Source organism: Dermacentor variabilis, chromosome 4 (assembly GCF_050947875.1).
Source record: "Dermacentor variabilis isolate Ectoservices chromosome 4, ASM5094787v1, whole genome shotgun sequence".
Classification (NCBI taxonomy): Eukaryota; Metazoa; Arthropoda; class Arachnida; order Ixodida; family Ixodidae; genus Dermacentor; species Dermacentor variabilis.
Window position 1 is genome coordinate 229,652,740 of NC_134571.1, and position 23,215 is coordinate 229,675,954.

General features: G+C 47.6%; 1 protein-coding gene across 6 annotated transcripts in view; it reads left to right on the forward strand.

Moving 5' to 3' along the window:
- ric8a (ric8 guanine nucleotide exchange factor A) overlaps positions 1-23,215 on the forward strand; it is a 513,564-nt gene that overhangs the window by 484,701 nt on the left and 5,648 nt on the right. For 4 of the 6 annotated variants that reach the window (XM_075691022.1, XM_075691025.1, XM_075691024.1 and 1 more), the window contains one exon: positions 22,222-22,748. The exons of 1 other annotated variant lie outside the window; for it this stretch is intronic. In XM_075691022.1, coding sequence (XP_075547137.1) covers positions 22,222-22,333 — 112 coding nt within the window. In that variant the 3' untranslated portion in view covers positions 22,334-22,748. Of the gene's footprint in view, positions 1-22,221; positions 22,749-23,215 lie in introns of those variants that run through there. One more of the 6 variants, XM_075691021.1, reaches the window with a different exon arrangement.

Genomic DNA, 23,215 nt, shown 5'->3' on the forward strand with positions numbered 1-23,215 from the left:
GCAACACATGTATGCGCTATCACAGAATTTTTTTTTTATATTTCCTGTACTCCTGGATCATCTCGACGGCGGCGACGGTAAGCTTCTGCTTCGGCGGCACGCACCTCTGGATTCTGACGGCGACGGCGCTGGGCCTCTGCTCTGGCAGCTCGTTTAGCAGCAGCAGCAGCAGCAGCAGACGGAGGACTTCCATCGGTCGTCTCGCTCATGGCTCAGAAAGAACTGGCAGATAATTTCGCAGTGGCGAACGGCAGCGGCAATTTCGGCTCGGGCGGTGCACATATACAGATCCGCCGCCACCGATCTGGCTCTCTGATTGCCACCGCACAGGGCGAACGGCAGCGGCAATTTCGGCTCGGGCGGTGCACATATACAGATCCGCCGCCACCGATCTGGCTCTCTGATTGCCACCGCACAGGGGTTGCATTGGAGGAGGAGCGAAGAAAGGAATTAAGTTCGAGCCGGCGCTTTGACAACCGGAGACTCGCAGGAAGAGGGGGGAGGGGGGCGGCGTGTACACCCAGCGACAAACGATGGGGGCAGAAGCGCGCGCAGCAAGCGGACAACACGATAAAGGGAGGAGGGAAGAGATAGCAGCGACTGACTGATGCCGCTGACGCCGATAGTGAGTCAACCCCAGCTGCGGAGTTGGTTTCAGGGACAACGCCGCCGATGTCGACACAAACAATATGATACCCTCGCTTCCGCAGCGCTAAGAACCAGGTCTAGCCGTGGGAAGGTGGTCACGTATTCGTCGACGTGCCGGGGCCTACGTGAAATCACCGGCGCGTCGGCAACTGAAGAGCACCCTATCCGCCACACAAGAACAGCGGGGGGGGGGGGACCCTTTCCTCCTCTTTCTGCATGGCGGCGACGGTGTTCTATGCAGTCACGTTATCTTGACTCTCTAGCGGCGTCAGCGGCATCCAGCGGTATCAGTCGGTCGCTGCTAGCGCTGGGGGGATGAAAGGGGGGTGGAGCTGGTTACGAGGCCGACGACAACGCCGACGACGACGCGAAACCCAGGAACGGACGCCAAAGAGCTGCGCTCTAAAAACAAACGGTTGATGGCAGCAGCAGCAGCAGTGGCAGAAAAAAAAACGAATGGAAGGAAAACTTAGGAGTACCTGCGCAAACAGGATTCAGGGTTAGATGTGGATCATGCAATGCCGCTGCTGCCAGTGAAGAGCAGGCATTGATGTCGACTTCTTTATCGATAGCAGCGATCTCCAGTGGTGATTTTGCCGATGCCAGCAGCAGACCACAAAGTGGCTACGCAGTCGCACATTCACCCGTGTGGATGATTCAGCGCCATCCAGGAAAGCAAGGCAGCGGGATGACACCACGAAGACGGTCACCGAAGAAACGGCAGCCAACTAGGGCAGCTGTGCAAACAGAAGATTGAGGGTTAGATGTGAATCACGCAATGCCGCTGCTGCCAGTCATTGTGGTTTGAAGTACAATCATTGTGCTTTGAGTGCAACTTGCTGTTGTGGGCACAGGTTCACCCAATAAAAATTAAGTTTTATTGCTCTGTTCTTCACCAACACTACTGCCTGACAGTATATGTAGTAAACTAAGTTCTAATAGCATGAGGCATTTTCATATTGACCTCACAAGGTGGCATTACTGTAACTTTTCATAGGCTTAAAGTTTTCAGCAAAAATTACTCGTTTTTTACCTTAATGACTTAAATTTCTATTTTCACTTTTAGCATTATTCCTCCATGATGGCTATGACTACTCATGTTTTAATGTAAATGCATGCACAATAGTGTGTCATGCAGTGTTGCACAGTGCAGCAATGAGATGCAGTGCAAATAGTTTACGTGACCATTTCTGATACATCATGTATCATGATGGCAATTTATTAAGCGGGTTGTCAACATATTGTTAGAGCAATTGGTTACTCTGTTGAAGCAAAGTCTAAAAATGTGTCTACACCCATTTTTATGTTCAATGTATAGCTCATATAAATTAGTGAAATCATCCAAAAATGTTCGGCGTTCAATTTGAACTGAAGTTTATTTCTTGCCTACAGTATAGAGTAAAACGCATTAACAATGCATTTGGATCCCTAGGTTTAGGTTAGTTCACTTCATTTCAATTATTTTACTTTCTGGGCCGTTCAGGCATTGCAAAAAAAGCGAGTAAAATTCACAATCAAAATTTAAATTCATCATAGAGTGACAATTGGTTAAAAGTTACACAACTAAGCGATACAGTGAAACCTCATTAAACTGTAGTTCATCATCATCAGCATGGTTCTTATTTTCACCACTGGATACAAGGTGAAAAAGGGAGAGCCGGAAAAAAAGTCAAAATTTCTTCGGCTTGACAAAGCTCCGGTGTCCCAGACGGACACGGTAGCAGCTTGGTGTATCAATACAATCACACATAAAGTGTGGATATAAGAGTTTTAAACACAAGTACATGTAGATACTTTCATGTTATTACATAGAAACTAGATATAATACAGTTGTGTAAAATAACTCCCACTATACAATTACAATCTGTTATCCTGCATATTATTATTCGACACTGACTCAATCGCATATATCATAAGAATGTAAAAGCAATATATACATATATATTTATATATACACATATATATTGACACGTGTACTTGTCTTTATCGGGCGACATGTTTCACCACATAACAAATGTTATCACACAGCGCAGGATGCGCTTGCCTGTGTCGGAAGTTTCTGGAATGTTAGCGATGGTTCCATCCACTGTCTGTTGTTGCCGAACCTTGTGTAATCTGATTGCATGTATGCACGACGCAAATGGCGTAGAACTTTGTGGAAAGGCATGCGGGTCCCAGCGATTACTCTGGAACATTCGACGACTGATCTATAAAAGCTGACACGCTTGACCCACTGATCAGATTTTCGTCGATCGCCGAGTGTGTTCGCCGCTATGGTTGTTCTTTGAGTGTAGCATGCTTTTGAGGGCACACGTTCGCACAATAAAACACTAGTTTTGTTAATCACAGTTTTGCTGCCTTCTTCACCACCACCACTACGTGACATCTGGTGGAGGTGCTAGTGCGTTCATGTACCGAACGCCCCCGCATAGCCACGATCCAAGCCCGAGGACAAAACCAACATCGCCCTAGACCAGCGTGCTAACCACAGACTGCAAGGACTGCCCCCAGAGCACGGACTTCTACTTGAGACGACAAAGAAGATCGCGGTCAAAACAATGCCAATGGCTGTGCCAGCATCCCCCGTTATCCTACAACAAGCTCGGGACCCACCGACCTTCCATGGAGCAGCGACTGAAGACCCGGAATCCTGGCTGGAGACCTAGGAATGAATCGCGACTTTCAACAACTGGGACTCCGACGACATGCTGCAGCATGTATACTCTGCCTTAGAAGATGCTGCCAGAACGGGGTTTGGGAACCGGGAGTCAATCTTGACGACATGGGACTTGTTCCGTAGCGGTTTCCTGTGCACCTTTACGAGTGTCGTGCGCAAGGAAAGGGCCGACGCCATGCTGGACGCCCGAGTGCAGCTACCTAATGAAAACGTTGCCATCTTCACAGAAGAAATGAACCGTCTGTTCCGCCACGCCGACCCAGATATGCCCGAGGAGAAGAAAGTCCGCCTTCTCATACGTGGTGTGAAGGAAGAACTTTTCAGCGCAATGATGCGAAGCCCACCAAAGACCGTAGAAGAGTTCCTTCGCGAGGCCACCAGCATCGAGAAGACACTGGAAATGTGGAACCGGCAATTCAACCGCTGCACGAACTCTACCAACTACACAGGAATTCAATCACTGGCCACCGACGGTCTGCGTGAGACTATCAAAGCGTTCATACGGAAAGAGCTGTAGAAGTTGTACCCAGGTCGCAGCCTCAAGTAGCCTCAATCGCCGAAATCGTCAAAGATGAGCTTGAGCAATCCCTTGGAGTTCCTGAGGTGCAACCAGAATCACCACAGCCCCAGCTGGAAGCGATGACCTATGCCGCCGTCACCCGTCGTCAAGGCCCCCCTGCACGACCGCGCCAGGGCCCTGTCATGCCACAATTCCGTCGTCCACCGCCGCCGCCAGCACGCCCGCCCGTCACCGCGTGCTCTGCTACCACTGCGGAGAAGTGGGTCACGTCTACCGCTGATGCCTATACCAGGAGATGGGACTCCGAGGATTCGCCGTTAATGCGCCGCGACCACAGATTGGCGTACGACTTCGCGATATCGCCGACTACCTCGCCGCCACCAGGCCGCTACCTGTCGCCGCAGCGCCGACCATACACCGGCCCATCCCGGGGCCGCTCTGCAAGCCCATATCCGGAAAACTAAAAGCAGCAATCGATGGAGGTGCGGTTGCTGTTCGTCGAACTGACGAAGATCCTCCGCCGCCGCCGCCGAAGACAACGAAGAGACCACCTCGACGACATAATAACGACATGCTGCAGTCCCGACGAAGTCAGGAAGCCAAGACTACACCGACAAAAGACGACTTCACGAAGCGACGTTCCAGCTTCAGTTCAACACGACGCGGCCGTGATCCGACGCCAAGGCCTAACTGCAACGCCAGACAAAGAACCACCGATCTCAACGTGCTTCTCGATGGCCACGCAGTTACCGCCTTAGTGGACACAAGGGCCGATTACTCCGTAATGAGTGGATACATCGCCGCCCAGTTGAAGAAAGTTAAGACTGCATGGAAGGGCCCTCAAATTCAGACAGCTGGAGGACACCTTATTACCGCAACTGGAATGTGCACAGCAAGAATTACTGTTCACGACCGGACTTGCCCTGCCACCTTCGTTATCCTCCAACAGTGTTCACGAGACGTCATTCTCGGCATGGGCTTCCTGAACCAACACGGCGCAATCATCGACCTAAAGTCCAAGTCGATAACGCTGTTGGAAAATCGAGCGACACCACCGGAGAGCTCTCGTAGTCACCATGCCTTAAGCGTGCTTGAAAATCAAGTCAGCATCCCGCCTCGCTCCAGCATTGTCATTTCCGTCGGCACCTAAACACCTTCCAACGTAGAAGGTGTCATCGAGGGTGACCAACGTCTACCGCTAGACCGTGAAATTTGCGTCGCAAGAAAGATCGTTCGACGGCACGGAGGGAAAACTGAAGTGTTTCTGACAAATTTCAGCCAGCAGTTCGAGCACATCAACAAGGGCACGACGATCGCATACATCGAGGAAATTCTGGAAACCAGTAATGCGTTTGTCCTCTCGGATTCCGCTGCATCTACCCCGACGGCCATGGTTCCCGAACCAGACTACGACATTAATCCAAGTCTCCCCATGATTAAGCAACAACAGCTCAGAAGTCTGCTCCGACGAGACAAAGGCTGATTTTCGACTCATCAAGGATTCGACAAACACCAGTCGCAAAGCATCGCATAATCACCGAGGAGTGCGCTCGACCACTCCGCCAGAGCCCTTGCCGAGTTTCGGCTCGAGAACGGGAAGCTATAAAAGAACAAGTCGATAAAATGCTGTGCGATGACATCATCCAGCCGTCGAAAAGCCCGTGGGCACACCCTGTTGTCTTGGTGAAGAAAAAGGACGGAACCTTACGTTTCTGCTTCGATTACCGTCGACTGAACAAGATCACAAAGAGGGATGTATACCCCCTACCACGGATAGACGACGCATTAGATCGGCTCTGCAACGCAAAATACTTCTCGTCAATGGATCTCAAGTCTGGCTACTGGCAAATAGAAGTTGACGAGAGACATCGCGAAAAGACCGCCTTCATCATGCCAGACAGCCTCTACGAGTTCAAGGTCATGCCGTTCGGACTGTGCTCGGTGCCTGCAATATTCCAGCGCGTCATGGACACGGTGTTAGCCGGATTGAAGTGGCAGACCTGTCTTGTTTACTTGGAGGACGTTGTCGTCTTCGCCAGAAATTTCGACGATCACCTTAGGCAGCTAGCGACAGTACTAGAAGCCATCAAGTCATCAGGGCTCACTCTGAAGCCAGAAAAGTGCCGCTTTGCTTACAATGAACTTCTGTTCCTTGGCCATGTCATCAGCAAGTCTGGAGTCCGCCCCGACCCGCAGAAGAAAGCTGCCATCGCAAAGTTCCCGCAGCCCATCGACAAGAAGACGGTGCGTAGATTCCTTTGCATGTGTGCCTACTACAGGCGCTTTGTCAAGGACTTTTCACGCATCGCTGACCCGCTGACACAGCTAACTAAATGTGACGTCCAGTTCAAGTGGGAAATGCCGCACGCCGACGCATTTCAAGAACTCAAACGACGCATGCAGTCACCGCCCGTACTTGTGCACTTCGACGAGGACGCCGATACCGAAATCCACACCGACACCAGTAGCCTAGGCCTCGGTGCCGTCCTAGTGCAGAGAAAAGATGGACATGAACATGTGATAGCTTACGCTAGCCGGTCGTTGTCAAAAGCAGAAGGCAATTATTCTACAACCGAAAAGGAATGCCTCGCCATTGTTTGGGCTACAGCAAAATTTCGCCCTTACCTATATGGCAGGCCATTCAAAGTCGTCAGTGACCATCACGCCTTGTGTTTGCTAGCGAAATTAAAAGATCCTTCAGGACGGCTGGCGCGGTGGAGCCTAAGACTGCAGAAATGTGATATCACTGTAACCTATAAGTCCGTTTGAAAACACTCTGATGCCAATTGCCTATCAAGCGCCCCCATTGACTCGCCGCCACAAGATGACGAAGATGACGACGCCTTCCTTGGCATTTTAAGCGCGGCAGACTTCTCTGAACAGCAGCGAGCAGACCCGGAGTTGCAAAACCTCGTCGAGTATTTGGAAGGGCACACTGACGTTGTCCCTAGGGCATTTAAGTGAGGATTGTCTTCGTTCTCGCTTCAAAACAACCTACATTTAAAGAAGAACTTCTCACCAGTGCGCGCCAGCTACCTTCTTGTTGTCTCGTCAGGACTGCGTCCAGAAGTATTGACTACATGACGATCCGACCGCTGGACACCTCGGTTTCTCCTGGACGCTATCGAGGATACAAGAAAGGTATTACTGGCCGCACCTAACCGCTGATGTCGCCCGTTACGTCAGGACATGCTGAGACTGTCCGCGATGCAAGACACCGCCGACAAGGCCAGCGGGATTACTGCAGCCAATCATGCCTCCTTACCGACCTTTACAGCAGATTCGGATGGACTTGTTGGGACCGTTTCCAACATCAACTTCTGGAAATAAGTGGATCGTCGTGGTGACGGACTACCTCACCCGCTTCGCTGAAACTAAAGCACTGCCAAAAGGTAGCGCAGCCGAAGTGGCAAAATTCTTTCTCGAAAACATCCTGCTGCGACATGGCGCCCCAGAAGTCCTTATCACCGACAGAGGAACGGCCTTTGCAGCGGAACTCACCCAAGACATTCTGCAATAAAGCCAGACAAGGCACAGGAGGACAACGGCCTACCACCCACAGACGAATGGTCTTACGGGGAGCGCCTGCATAAGACCCTCGCCGAGATGCTAGCATTGTACGTCGACCTAGAACACAAGACCTGGGATGTCGTCCTGCCGTACAACACAGATCACGATCACGTACAACACAGATCACACCGTTTAAGCTGGTTTACGGCAGGAACCTGACGACGACGCTCGACGCCATGCTGCCGCACGTCACTGATGAGGAGAATCTTGACGTCGCTACCTATCTCCAGTGCGCCGAAGAAGCTAGACAGCTCGCCCGCCTACGGATTAAGAACCAGCAGCGTACCGACAGCTGACACTACGACCTCCGACGACGCTTCATTGAGTACCAGCCCGGCAACCGTGTTTGGGTATGGACCCCGATAAGCCGACGAGGACTGAGTGTGAAGCTATTGCGACGCTATTTCGGACCCTACATGGTCATCCTGCGTATTGGCGCACTGGACTTTGAGGTCGTGCCAGACGACATTTCGCATTCACAGCGGCGCTGCGCACGATCTGAAGTGGTCCACGTCGTGCGTCTGAAACCCTTTTACGGACGCTGACGAACTTCCTTATTTTATTGTTACGGGTGTTTTTCTTTATTACTTTCGTTTGTATGCAGCATCGGGTCGATGCTCTTTAAGAGGGGGCTATTGACACGTGTACTTATCTTTATCGGGTGACCACGTTTCACCGCCTAACAAATGTTATCACACAGCGCAGGACGCGCTTGCATGTGTCCGAAGTTTCTGGAATGTTATCGATGGTTCCAACCACTGTCTGTTGTCGCCGAACCTGGTGTAATCTGATTGCACGTATGCGCGACGCGAATGGCGTAGAACTTTGTGGAAAGGCATGCAAGTCCCAGCGATTACTCTGGAACATTCGACGACTGATCTATAAAAGCCGACACACTTGACCCACTGATCAGGTTTTCATCGATCGCCGAGTGTGTTCGCCGCTATGGTTGTTCTTTGAGTGTAGCATGCTTTTGAGGGCACACGTTCGCCCAATAAAACGCTAGTTTTGTTAATCACAGTTTTGCTGCCTTCTTCACCGTCACCACTATGTGACAATATACACATATATAGTACTCATATATGGGGCAGAAAGCTGGAGGCTTACGAAAAGGGTTCTACTTAAATTGAGGACGATGAAACGAGCTATGGAAAGAAGAATGATGGGTGTAACTTTAAGGGATAAGAAAAGAGCAGTTAGGGTGAGGGAACAAACGCGAGTTAATGGCATCTTAGTTGAAATCAAGAAAAAGAAATAGGAATGGGCAGGACATGTAATGAGGAGGGAAGCTAACCGATGGTCATTAAGCGTTACGGACTGGATTCCAAGGGAAGGCAAGCGTAGCAGGGGGCGGCAGAAAGTTAGGTGGGTGGATGAGATTAAGAAGTTTGCAGGGACAACATGGCCATAATTAGTACATGACCGGTGTAGGTGAAGAAGTATGAAGAAGAAGTTGAAGAAGAACAGGCTGATGGTGGATGCTGAACAGGCTTAACAGGCTGATGATGATATATATATATATATATATATATATATATATATATATATATACGCACACACACACACATTTATTTTTTATTTATTTATTTTACCCTCAGGGCAAAGCATTACAGTTGGTAATACATAACACTGAAAATACAAGCAACAGCAGAGAACAATTACCAAGACATAGATAACTTAGAATAAATGATCAACACAATATATCATTCAATAGAAGCGGTAACAGCAGTCCGAAACAATACAGGGTCAGGAATTATGGCAATTGAGGAAGGAAGGTGGTTCCAGTCATATGACGTGCGAGGAATAAAAGAATCCGAGAATGTTTTAGTTTTGCATGTATAAATGCCTACCTTATGTATGTGATCTGTGCGGCGTGAAACATATGAAGGGCGAAGAAGTAACTCGTAGCCAATAGACTCATGATGAAATATTTTGTAAAGAAGGCACAGGCGTGCAATTTTGCGTCGTGATGCAAGTGAAGTTAGGCCCAGGGTAGTCTTCATAGTGGTTACGCTTGATGTACGCCAAAAGTCAGAAAAAATAAACCGCGCTGATTTGTGTTGTAACATCTCCAGTAGGTCGATCAAACTCTTAACACCAGGGTCCCAGATTGATGAAGCATATTCCAGTTGTGAACGTACGAGTGTGGTATAGAGTAGAAGCTTGATGCTAGTTGGGGCTGCATGAAAGTTGCGTTTCAGATATCCGAGCATGCGATTAGCTTTGTTAGTGATGTGCTCAATGTGTGCATGCCAGCTAAGGTTAGATGTAATATGAATTCCGAGGTACTTGTATCTTGTAACAGGATCAAGTAACACACCATTAAGAGTATATACTGGCAATTCACTATTAACACGAGAGATGCGCATAAGTTTGCACTTTTCAGCATTTAAAGTCATATTCCAAGTTTTGCACCATGTTGAGATAACGTTAAGGTCAGACTGAATCATGTGCTTATCACTATCATTTGTTATTTGCCGAAAAAGGATGCAGTCATCGGTGAAAAGATGTACAGAAGAAGAAAGGTTACTGGGTAAGTCGTTGATAAATATAAGAAAAAGCAGGGGCCCCAAGACAGTGCCTTGGGGCACACCGAAAAGAACAGGGTGAACAGTGGAATTAACATTGTTGACAGAAACAAATTGCTGACGATGGCTAAGGAACACTTCAAGCCATTTTAGAATGTTAGTGTCTAATCCTACCATGCGCAGCTTTAGTAACAAAAGATGATGGGAAACCTTATCAAATGCCTTCGCGAAATCTAGAAAGATGCAGCCGGCGATAGAGCGGCAGTCTAAAATTGCGTGAAGTTTGTGCGTGAATAAGAGTAACTGTGTTTCGCATGAATAGGACTTCCTAAAACCATGCTGAGAAGGATGAAAAAACGAGTTTGATTCAAGGAAAGTGACAATATGTGAAAAGAGTATGTGCTCTAAGATTTTGCATGGTATGCTGGTAATAGATATGGGCCGGTAGTTAAAAGGCGAGTGTTTATTACCAGATTTATGTACAAGAACCACCTTACCTATCTTCCAATCGGCCGGTAGTTCACCGTTTTCCAATGATTGCTGAAATATTTTAGTTAAGGCAAGTGATGAATACATTTTAGTACTTTTCAGGAACTTTGTAGTAATGCAATTGACACCAGTACTGGAAGATATCTCAAGATTGTCAATTATTTTAGCTATACCATCAGGATGGATGACTACAGGGTACATTGGGAGGAAGTTGCTATGATCCAGTTGAGGGAAATCCGTAGTTTCACCATTTGAAAAAAAGCTCGAAAAGACATCGTTCAGTACATTTGCACAGGCAGTATCGGATAAAGGTTCGTCACTTGAATTCGTTAGTATTATTCTAGACGTTTCAGAGGGGTTAATGACGCTCCAAAATTTTCTTGGGTTATTGAGCAACATACCCGGTAGAGTGTTATTCTGGTAATTTGCTTTAGCGTTCATGACCGCAAAATTGTAAGTGTAAGCTGCAGACCGATAACGGGACCAATGATGTTCAGTGTGTGATTCTTTAGCTGAACGGAAGAAGCGTTTCTTACGGTTAGACAAGCGCTTAAGATGCGCGTTATACCATGGCGCATGCATGTGATAAGATATTATGCGAGTGGGTATGAAACGGCTGGTGAGATCTAAGATTTTGTTCTTGAATAAGAGCCAGTTTGCGTTCACTGATCGAGAGTCGAATTTGTCGAAAAAGGTGGCCAGGAAAGAGCCTAGTTCATTATTAACTTTGTTGAAGTCAGCGCGATGATACGTGCGTATTATTTTAGTGTGACTAGCAGATTTTTGTATGGGAATGTTTACAGAAAAATTTAGCAAAGAATGCTCGCTTAACTGGGGCATGTAGGTTATTTCTGAAGTCAGTTCTGGGCATGTTGGGCATGTTGTTAGTACGAGCTCTAATGTACTTCTCGTAACTTCAGTAATTCTTGTAGGCTGAGTAACAATTTGGGTAAGATTGAACAGTGAACATAAATTAGTGAATTCCTTGCATAGCGCTGAAGAGGAGGATGGTTGCACCGAGGACCAATTGATGACCGGAAAGTTAAAAATCACCCAATAGAAAGATAGATGACGAGGGGTAACGCGTTACTATGACATTAATGGTATCGTGAAGCTCTGCAACAAATGTAGGAGAGGCATTAGCCGGTCGGTAGCGTGCGCCTAGGATTATTCTGCGGTAGCCTAGTTGAAGAGATACCCATATAATTTCAATGCTTGACGTTATGTGAAGAGAATATGACTCTATTTTTTTACTGACTGCTATTAGTATGCCACCACCTTGCCGATCTTTCCTGTCACAACGATAGAAGTGGAACTGATTTGATGAATCAAATATCTCAGAGTCACGTATGTATTCGTGCAGCCAAGTTTCAGTTAGGACGACGATGTCAGCGGAACGCGCACTTATGGCAGAGGAGAGTTCAGTACGTCTTTTGATGACACTTCAGATATTAGTAAATAAAACTGATGTTTGAGCTGCGCTTAAACAACGGCCACTGCCCCTCGGTAACTGTTAGGCAGATTTAGAAGAGCTAGATGCAGCGGGGAGAGGCGAAGGTGTGCGCTGGGTCACCGGCTTGGTGCGTTCTGCGGTAATCTCAAATGTTTTATCGTTTGCAGGGTCATACATGTAGGATCTGTCGTTTACGACCAACTTATTGTATTTTAGCTTAAAAGATGGGGAGCCGGGCAGTGATTTGGCGAAGCCAATAAGTTTTTCGCGTGGTTGGCGTGTGGCAAATGAGTAATCTTCTGTCACTTGAATGTCTTCTTCTTTTATGTCTTTTTTACACTTCAGAATTCTTTCTCTGGTTTTGAAGTTGTTGAACTTCACAATCACCGGACGGCATCCAGAATCAGAATACCGCCCTAATCAATGAGCCCTATCTATGTCATTCGGCGAGAGTTCGGGGTCAACGTATTTTGACAGGACATTTAGAAGTTTTTGTTCCGTTTCATCCCATGTTTCATGGGCATTCTTATCGGCGATACCATGAAAAATTAAATAATTTCTACGACTCTGGTCTTCTAATTCATGAATTCGTGCCTGCAGCAGTTGATTTTGTTTGCGAATATCAAGAGCAGTGCATTCGAGGTCCTGCTTTACTCCGTCAATTGCTTCAAGTGAGTGTTCAACTGTCGTAAGCCTGGAATTCATATTTGCGAGAGCTGAATTAATACTCTGCTGTCCGCTCCGTAGTTCTTCCATGGTTTTCTTTATATCTCCATTACTTGCTGAAAGCGCGACTGACTGTGCCTGCAATTCCTTCAATATACGAAGTATTTCCATGTTTTGCACCGATTGTGTTAATATGACATTAGGGGCACTGTTGCTTTCCTCGCTCGAGGTGTCTGCGCTCGAAGCACCGCCGATAATTTTCGTACGCGTGTGAGACGGACCTGGATTTACTTCCACATCTCCCGACAATAGCAAAAGAAGACAGCTGTTGAAGCATTCAGTCAACACGCTCAAAAACACCCGTGGGCACGGAGCAGCAGTAAGCATCGATTGTCACTTTTCTTAGCATTCAAAGGAATGTGGTTACGCACCTGGATGGCAAACAAAGGCGGTCTGTTAGTCATTGTTGCTGCGACGCTGCTCACATGCCCACTGAAGCAGTCCCACGGATATCGGCACTTAAATACTGGCGTTGAACTTGCTGTCGATGACCATGCCACAGCTCTGGAGTGGAAAGGACTGTTCACAAATCTCGAGAGCGCCGCCTGATGAACGAACGGAGGCAATAGACAGGAGGCAAACTGCGTCACTTGGTGCAAAGAAGCACTGTCACGGGCAGGATGGCAGATACTGTAGATGCTGTGCGCCACAAGTGGAAGCAGCACCTGGATGGCAAACAAAGGCGGTCTGTTAGTCATTGTCGCTGCGACGCTGCCCACGTGCCCACTGAAGCAGCCCCACGGATACCGGCACTTAAATACTGGCGTTGAACTTGCTGTCGATGACCATGCCACAGCTCTGGAGTGGAAAGGGCTGTGCACAAATCTCGAGGGCGCCGCCTGATGAACGAACGGAGGCAATTGACAGGAGGCAAACTGCGTCACTTGGTGCAAAGAAGCACTGTCACGGGCAGGATGGCAGATACTGTAGATGCTGTGCGCCACAAGTGGAAGCAGCACCTGGATAGCAAACAAAGGCGGTCTGTTAGTCATTCTCGCTGCGATGCTGCTCATGTGCCCACTGAAGCAGTCCCACGGATACCGGCGCTTAAATACTGGCGTTGAACTTGCTGTCGATGACCATGCCGCAGCTCTGGAGTGGAAAGGACTGTTCACAAATCTCGAGGGCGCCGCCTGATGAACGAACGGAGGCAATTGACAGGAGGCAAACTGCGTCACTTGGTGCAAAGAAGCACTGTCACGGGCAGGATTGCAGATACTGTAGATGCTGTGCGCCACAAGTGGAAGCAGCACCTGGATGGCAAACAAAGGCGGTCTGTTAGTCATTGTCGCTGCGACGCTGCTCACGTGCCCACTGAAGCAGTCCCACGGATATCGGCGCTTAAATACTGGCGTTGAACTTGCTGTCGATGACCATGCCGCAGCTCTGGAGTGGAAAGGACTGTTCACAAATCTCGAGGGTGCCGCCTGATGAACGAACGGAGGCAATTGACAGGAGGCAAACTGCGTCACTTGGTGCAAAGAAGCACTGTCACGGGCAGGATGGTAGATACTGTAGATGCTGTGCGCCACAAGTGGAAGCACCACCTGGATGGCAAACAAAGGCGGTCTGTTAGTCATTGTCGCTGCGACGCTGCTCATGTGCCCACTGAAGCAGTCCCACGGATACCGGCGCTTAAATACTGGCGTTGAACTTGCTGTCAATGACCATGCCGCAGCTCTGGAGTGGAAAGGACTGTTCACAAATCTCGAGGGCGCCGCCTGATGAACGAACGGAGGCAATTGACAGGAGGCAAACTGCGTCACTTGGTGCAAAGAAGCACTGTCACGGGCAGGATGGTAGATACTGTAGATGCTGTGCGCCACAAGTGGAAGCACCACCTGGATGGCAAACAAAGGCGGTCTGTTAGTCATTGTCGCTGCGACGCTGCTCATGTGCCCACTGAAGCAGTCCCACGGATACCGGCGCTTAAATACTGGCGTTGAACTTGCTGTCGATGACCATGCCGCAGCTCTGGAGTGGAAAGGACTGTTCACAAATCTCGAGGGCGCCGCCTGATGAACGAACGGAGGCAATTGACAGGAGGCAAACTGCGTCACTTGGTGCAAAGAAGCACTGTCACGGGCAGGATGGCAGATACTGTAGATGCTGTGTGCCACAAGTGGAAGCAGCACCTGGATGGCAAACAAAGGCGGTCTGTTAGTCATTCTCGCTGCGATGCTGCTCATGTGCCCACTGAAGCAGTCCCACGGATACCGGCGCTTAAATACTGGCGTTGAACTTGCTGTCGATGACCATGCCGCAGCTCTGGAGTGGAAAGGACTGTTCACAAATCTCGAGGGCGCCGCCTGATGAACGAACGGAGGCAATTGACAGGAGGCAAACTGCGTCACTTGGTGCAAAGAAGCACTGTCACGGGCAGGATGGCAGATACTGTAGATGCTGTGCGCCACAAGTGGAAGCACCACCTGGATGGCAAACAAAGGCGGTCTGTTAGTCATTGTCGCTGCGATGCTGCTCATGTGCCCACTGAAGCAGTCCCACGAATACCGGCGCTTAAATACTGGCGTTGAACTTGCTGTCGATGACCATGCCGCAGCTCTGGAGTGGAAAGGACTGTTCACAAATCTCGAGGGCGCCGCCTGATGAACGAACGGAGGCAATTGACAGGAGGCAAACTGCGTCACTTGGTGCAAAGAAGCACTGTCACGGGCAGGATGGTAGATACTGTAGATGCTGTGCGCCACAAATGGAAGCACCACCTGGATGGCAAACAAAGGCGGTCTGTTAGTCATTGTCGCTGCGACGCTGCTCACGTGCCCACTGACACACACATAAGTACACATATAAGTACACACATAAATACACACATAAGTACACACACAGAAATATATACACACACACACACACACAAAAGTATAACAAATTTAATAGAAGTGTGCAATAAACACAAGTTACCATCAGGAAACATTCTTTTTTTTAGAAATTATTTTACACACTTGCAAATATATATGTGCATCTATGTTTAAAAAAATATAAAAAGAGAATCTGCATATAGGCTGCTGCTTTCACGACGGACACTTCGACAACGTAGCACAGGGCGGCATCACATCCCCGAATTTTAGAAACGCAAGGGCGCCCTTTACAGCATCGAGTTCACAACGCAAACCCTGCCACGCGGTCCGGGCACAATCACTGCAGCGGAAACCTGGATTCTAGGAATCATAGTTACAAGTGCGAACATATAAACACAACGAGAGTACATCATAAGTTCTGCGGAACTGTTAGAGCAGTTCACAATGCACATCTATAAGAACAAATCCAATATTTTAGTTTTGTTTAGAGATAACTCATAAACATTTTGTTGGTTGAAATAGTCAAGCAGGGAAGGTAGTGTATGTTTAAGGCTAGTAGCGCCGCTCAGGACGAGCAAAAAAGGAAAGAGGTAGGGGTAGTCAAAGGGAGCGGAAAACAGGGTGAGCGCTCGCCCTGTTTTCCGCTCCCTTTGACTACCCCTACCTCTTTCCTTTTTTGCTCGTCCTGAGCGGCGCTACTAGCCTTAAACAGTTGTGACATACCAACTCGCCCAAACTGCCACGCTTTTGACGTGTATTTTTAAGGCATTGACAGTAGGCTTGTGCGAATTTTCGATATCTTGGAATAGTTGAACGTATAATGCACAATTCGCTTCGATTCGAATTTTGTTATTCGGAAATTTCAAAGTATTCTGCTCGAACAAATAGCCACACGCGGCAGGGAGAAGGCGTTTTCGGCAATTTCGGTTTCGGATTCAGTAATACTTTTTCCAATCCAACCCAAACCAAGCCAGGAATACAGAACTATACTCAGAACATAGGCGTACAAAAATGCATCTTGTCGGTGTGGTGTTATGGTCAATTGCATTTAGTGAGCGACTCTGTCTTTGCTGTGGCGGTGTTTGATCAATCCCAGCCGCCTTGGACCATTCCAGAGAGCACCATGGGGGACTTGCATGCGGCCAGCAATCCGATTTGGAACTTTTTTGTAAAGATTCCACTGGGAAACGAAGCTCGAGGTCTTCAATGCAAGGCAGTCCTGAAGACCCCGACAAGTACGACAACAACCCTAGCAATGCCATTTGTTGGGCGTGTTGGTAAACTTAAAGCATATTTAGCGCCAGCAAACAAGGACGGAAGGGAGACGACACCACAAAGCGCATTGTTTATGTCGTCTCCCTTCCGTGCTTGTTTGCTGGCGCTAAATATGCTTTCAACCCTAGCAATGCATTTAAGGGGACACCCGGACATGCACAAGGGCTACCAAGAGAAGCGGGACGCACGCGAAAGGCCATCCAAGCTCAAGGAGGCAAGCAAGGCAAGTGGTCAACAGCCATCCATAGCCGGCAGTTTCAAGCCAAAAATGAAAGCGTCAGCCCCAAAAGCCCATGACAAAAATGATAGCTCGCTTCGTAGCTTGTGGTATGCACCCCTACAACATTGTCGAAGAACTGGGTTTCCTCGACATGTTCACTATGCCGGGTTATGCCGTGCCGTCTCGGACAACGTTCTCGAGAGCCATTATTCCGGACCTCTACGCATCAAGCAAAGAGAAGGTGAAAAAGAAGCTCAGGGACATTTTTGCAAGCATAGTGGAGTCGCTTTCAATCACAACTGATGGTTGGACATCGCGGGCAAATGACAGCTACGTTTGTTTAACTTGTCACGTCATGGACAGTGACTTTGTGCAACACGTGCGTGCATTAGCTTGCACGGCGATTGCAGACTCTCACACTGCAGAAAACCTGGAGTTATTTATCGCGACTGTCATCAAGGAGTAGGAACTTCCAGCCCACAATACTGTGCCAATCTTCATTGTTACAGATAATGGAAGGAACTTTACTTTTGCAGTAGTGCGGTCGTCCTGGAGTGGTGTGCCCTGTTTCGGACACAGCCTTCAGTTGTGCCAAAAGAGAAGTGTCAGGGTTTTTGCAGCTCTGTGCTAAGGCCAGAGTGATTGTGGCTAGATACAGATAGTGCCAAAGCCTGAGGATGGCTTCAGGAAATTCTGAGAAACATGCAGCTGGACCCTTTCGATGTTTTACAAGATGTCCCGACGCGATGGAACAGTGAGCATGCCATGATGACCAGGCTCGTGAAGCTCCATACAGTCATCACTGTAGAACTTTCAGAATCTGGCGCAGTTCCAAACTTGAACGCAAGTGAGTGCAAGCTTATGAATGCAGCAGTGCAAGTCTTGAAGCCACTTGACCATGCCACAGCTGAACTGTCTGGGGACAGATATCCCATGCTGTCACAAGTTATTCCCCTGTTGCAGTGTACCGAGGCGGTTCTAGCTGAACATGTTTCCGAAGGTGGTGAAGCAGCGTTGCTTGCCTCAAGCCTTTTGCGTAGCATCAAGACAAGGTTCCCCGATATCAAGGTGTCACACCTTCCTGCATTGGCAGTGTTGGTCGATCCTAGATACAAAGATGTCTGTTATGCTGAATGACCCGCAAAGCAATGGGCATTCACTCTACTCACAATGGCAGCAGAAGAGACTGTGCCAGTTGATCAACATGGTACAGCAACAAGTGAGAACAACACCTGCTCTGCAGACCCATCAGGACACTCTGTGTGGATTTCTTTTACACACTTCAGTTTGCGTGCACATCATCAGTCAAGCCTCGGATCTCGGATGAGGTTGCTGGGTACTTGAAGGCCCTCCTTCTTTCCCGGTCCGAAGACCCCCTTGAGTGGTGGCAAAGCAAGGGCTGTATCTTTACCCAAACCTGGTTGCAGCTGCCTCTAGGTATCTTTCGATACCAGCCACCAGACAAGAAGTGAAAGGCTTTTTTCGACTGCAGGAGCCGTTGTAAGCTGCAGAAGGGAGCACCTCAAACCCCAGCATGTGGAACAGCTAGTGTTTTTGCACAAAAATATGCAAATTTTTGTAAATAATCAAGTTGTTTACTTTCCTTGCATAAATCCCAGACCTAAGCCCTCTGCCGTTTTTTTTTTTTCCTTACTTGCTACTATTGGAAGTATTCGCTTCGAAATTATTCGAGAAGAATTACTATTTGCTTCAAACCAATAAAGCACTATTCGCACAAGCCTATAGTTGACAGCCATAATTAGTACGTGAGAAAGGGATCTACCATGGTGCCTGGCGACGATATGAATGTGTACTTCTATTTTCTTGTAAAGTTGCCAGGGTTAGGAATGAATCGAGCTTTCCCAGCATAGCATTTCTATAGCTTAGTAATGTTTTGAATTTATATATGTCATGAGCTCTGATTATTCTGTTTTGTTGGAAAAGTTCTTGCATATGTAAAAAAGAAACGTTCGCTATCGTCCGAATCACTTTCTTTTGAAGTATTTCCAGCATTTGAATATTTTGCGCTGTAGTGTTACCCCATATAAGTGAACAGTAACTGAGGTGTGAAGGGAAAAGAGCATGATAAATGAGAGGCTTAACTTTAAAAGGTAATGCACTTTTATTCTGATTTAACACACCAACGACTTTTCGTACCTTTGAGCAAACATGACTAACGTGGTCACTCCAGGAGATCTGTCTGTGAATATTACGCCTTGGGTTTTTATGGATGGCGTAAAGTTCATTTTATACAGACCCAAAACAGTATTATCTGGCAGTGCAGTAGAACTTGCCAGAGCTTGAAAATTAATGCATTTTGCTTTGGTTTTATTTATTTATTTATTTATTTTACCCTCAGGGTTTGCACATTATAGAGGGGAGGGGCATATGACAGACCAAAATTCAAAAAAACAGTTGATACAATAACCATAAAAAGCATGAACAATCACCAAATTAATACAAAAATAAAATGAAACAGTCGCAACTAAGATAAAGCAGAGTAATTTGAACATCTAAAACTAAAACAACAAGCTAAAAACAGAAGAACAAATTAAATACAAATAATTAAGCAATGTTAAGCATGTTATTCAAGAACCCTTAAAGCATGATGTATCCGTGATAGCTGTAGCTGCTTCTGGCAGCTTCTGGCACTCATGTTTAGTCTACTTTAGTCTACGATGTAGTTCTTTTTTCCACCACGTTTGAACAACGCATCCAGCAGCTTGAGGCAGTGCTTCAAGCCATCCTCACCACCGGCCTCTCCCTGAAGCCCGAAAAATGTCACTTTGGCTATGAGGAGCTCAAATTTCTAGGTCATATTGTCAGCAGCACCGGTATGTGCCCTGACCATGACAAAGCCATGGCAGTTGCTCTGTTCCCAATACTGAAGACAAAGCACGATATCCGCCGATATTTAGGGCTTTGTCTGTATTACCGCCGTTTTGTGCCCAATTTTTTCCACACCTCTGCAACGACTCATCAAGAACGACGTTACATTTATTTAGGGCCCGGCACAATCCGTCGCCTTCCACAACCTTCAGCAATGTCTGCAAACACCACCGATCCTTGGTCACTTTGACACCGAGGCCAACACAGAAGTGCATTGGAAGTAACGTTGGTCTCGGAGCGACACTTGTACAGTTTCAAGCTGGTGTTGAACGCGTTATTGCATATGCCAGCCAAACGTTGTCTGCTTCTGAAAAAAACTACTCAGCAGCTGAAAAGGAATGTCTGGCAGTCGTATGGTCTATCCAGAAGTTCTGGCCATACTTGTACGGACGAGGCCTTCCGCGTCGTCAGCGACCACCACTCTCTTTGCTGACTGGCAAATGTCAAGGATCCTTGAGGCCGTCTCGCAAGATGGAGCCTTCGGTTGCAGGAATTTGATGTGACAATCCTCTAAAAGTCTGGCCAGAAACACACGGACGCCGACTGTCTCTCCCACACCCCCGTCGAACCTGCACCACTAGATACTGACGACGACTCTGGTTTTATTTGTACTCTTCTGTTTTTAAGCCTAGCTCAACAGCAATGCCAAGATTCCCAGCTCCAGCTCTTGATTGAATACCTTGAAGGAAGCCGCCCACAACCTCCGCGGCAGTTCACGCGTCACTTGTCCTCTTTCTGCCTACGTGGCGACATCCTATACAAGCGGACTTTCACCCAACGGCAACCGTTTTCCTGCTCGTTGTACCCGCTCCTCTCCGCGACAACGTTCTATGTGCATGCTATGACAAACCAGCGTCTGGGCATCTTGGTTTCACGTATACTCTGGCAAAGATCAAGCAGTTGTACTACCGGCAAAAGCTCACAAAAACCATGAAGCAGTACATCAGAAGTTGTCGAGATTGCCAGCATCGCAAAGCTCCACCACTGAAACCAGCCAGTCGGCTTCAGACTGTACGACCTCCTTGCTCACCTTTTGAACAAGTTGGAATGGATTTACTTGGACCATTTCCCAAGTCTTTGGCCGATAACTGCTGGATTGTTGTCGCCACCGATCACCTCACTCGATACTGCGAAACACAAGCCGTTCAGCGAGCTACTGCTTCAGATGTAGCCAACTTTTTTGTCAAAAATATTGTCCTTCGACATGATACTCCCGCTGTCGTCATCACAGACTGTGGTATGGCCTTCACTGCCCAATTGGTCCGAGATATTCTGCAGCTGTGTGGAACAACGCACCATACGGCAACTGCATATCACCCGCAAACTAATGGGTTACTGAGCATCTCAACAAAACGATTGCGAATATGCTTTCTATGTATGTCGCCACGGATCACAAAAATTGGGCGAACTGCTCCCGTATGTGACATTCGCATGTAACACTGCGCTTCAAGATGCCACAGGGTTTCCTCCTTTTCGTCTGGTCTATGGATGCGATGTCACCACCATGCTCGCCGTGATGCTCCTACCAACTTCGTCTCAACCTACCACACCAGATACAGACGCCTTTGTTCAGCGTACTGAAGCAGCGCGGCACCTTGCGCGGCAACGAATTCTATCCCGACAAAGTCAAGATGCTTGTCGATACAACATACACCATCGAGACGTCACATACAACTCGGGAGATGTCGTATGGGTTTGGACCCCTATACGTCAACGAGGCCACTCAGAAAAATTATTGTGGTGATATTTTGGACCCTACATAGTTTTGCATCTTCCAAGTCCTGTCAACTACGAAGTTATTCCAGCCGAAACTTTGCACCCCTCCCGTAGACCATGTTCCTCTGACATTGTTCAAGTTACCAGGATGAAGTCCTACCGCTTGCGCTGACTCTCATCCACAAACTTTGTGATGCGGCCCCTGTTATCACTTCCGTTGTCTTTCTCATTTCTTTTATTTTCTCCTTGTGGCATTTAACATCACCCCAACTGCTTTTTTCTGGGGGGGGGAGGGGGGGGGGGTGCCTAACTTTCGTCTAGTCGCATGGAGAAGTAGTCTCTCGTCTTTTTCTTTTTTGGAGGGAGGGGTGATGACACGTGCTAGTTACGCTAGAAGCCAAGGACGAAGAAGTGTGCGGGGTAGCTGCTGCAGAAACAAACAGTAAACAGCCGTTCGCTTGGAACTGGCTGCTTGCCTTTTCCTCTTGCGACAATATAGAGTGGTTTCAGTTAAGCTCACAGCACCAGCATAATTTAGGTAGTGCTTCAAAGTGCTGAGATGAACATTTGCAAATCCTGACACACATGGTGTCCCATTGTGTGGAGCATCTTCATATGCTAACCATGGTTATCTTGCAAGGGATGGACATTGGCTTTCCTCCTTCATGCTTCTGTTTATTTCTTGATGTTGCAGAGGTGGCATAGTGCAACCAGCACGTGTTGGTGCGGATGGCCGGCCACACCCGATTGAGCACATGCTAGAGCTCCAGGAAGACCGGGACCTCACAGAGTCCGCATCAGACTGAGTGGTGCTGGTCCACCTGGCAAGTGGTTCTGATCACAGGCTGAATGGATGCGCATCTGAGACAATGTGTTCCGATTGGATGCATTCAAGAGGTCCTCATCTGAGACACCTGAGGCCTTTGAGCTTTCCTTCTTTCTAGTACCTTTGTTAATTATGGGTTTTTGCCATCTTTAGTTTGCACTTGGCCTTTTGTCATCTTAGGCCAGGCTTTGGAGAGGCGGGAACTGTAGTGTGTGTCTAGGGCTGTTCAAGTAAAAAGAAGTGGACACTGTAAAATCTCTGATTGGCTCACAAGTGATTGGCCCAACATGATTGAATTTGGAAAGGAAGTGTGGACTAGAGACAAAATTTCTTTTCGGAGAACAAATATCTTCATGGATAGTGATCATGTGATAAAGATTGTTTCATACATTGTATTCTCTGCTCCTGTTGTGAATATATATGCCCTCTATTGTTCATAAGGCAATCGTAAACTTTCATCGTGAGGCTTATAATGCGTGACAAGACGAGGATGAAGGTCCTCGTCTTTTCACACGCTATAAGCCTCACGATGTCATACCAACAAGCCCAAATCACTGCATTAATTACAGTAAACTTTCACTTATTGCTGTTATAAATTCAACTAAAAGCTTATTGCTGTCTAAGTTATACGAAAGTCTTCTACTGCTATATTTTTCATTGGCCAAAGTGAGCACTATCGACTTAACACATTGGCATGGTTCACTGCATATAAATTTGCGGGGCCACAACATTAATACGGGGATGGCTTATCGGCGAAGCTGTTTAGGCTGCATACATAAGCTGCATATACATAAGCTGCATACATTAGAGAGTTTTAGAATAGGGGCCCCAATAGTTTGAGGCCCCAAAGAGCTTTGCGGGT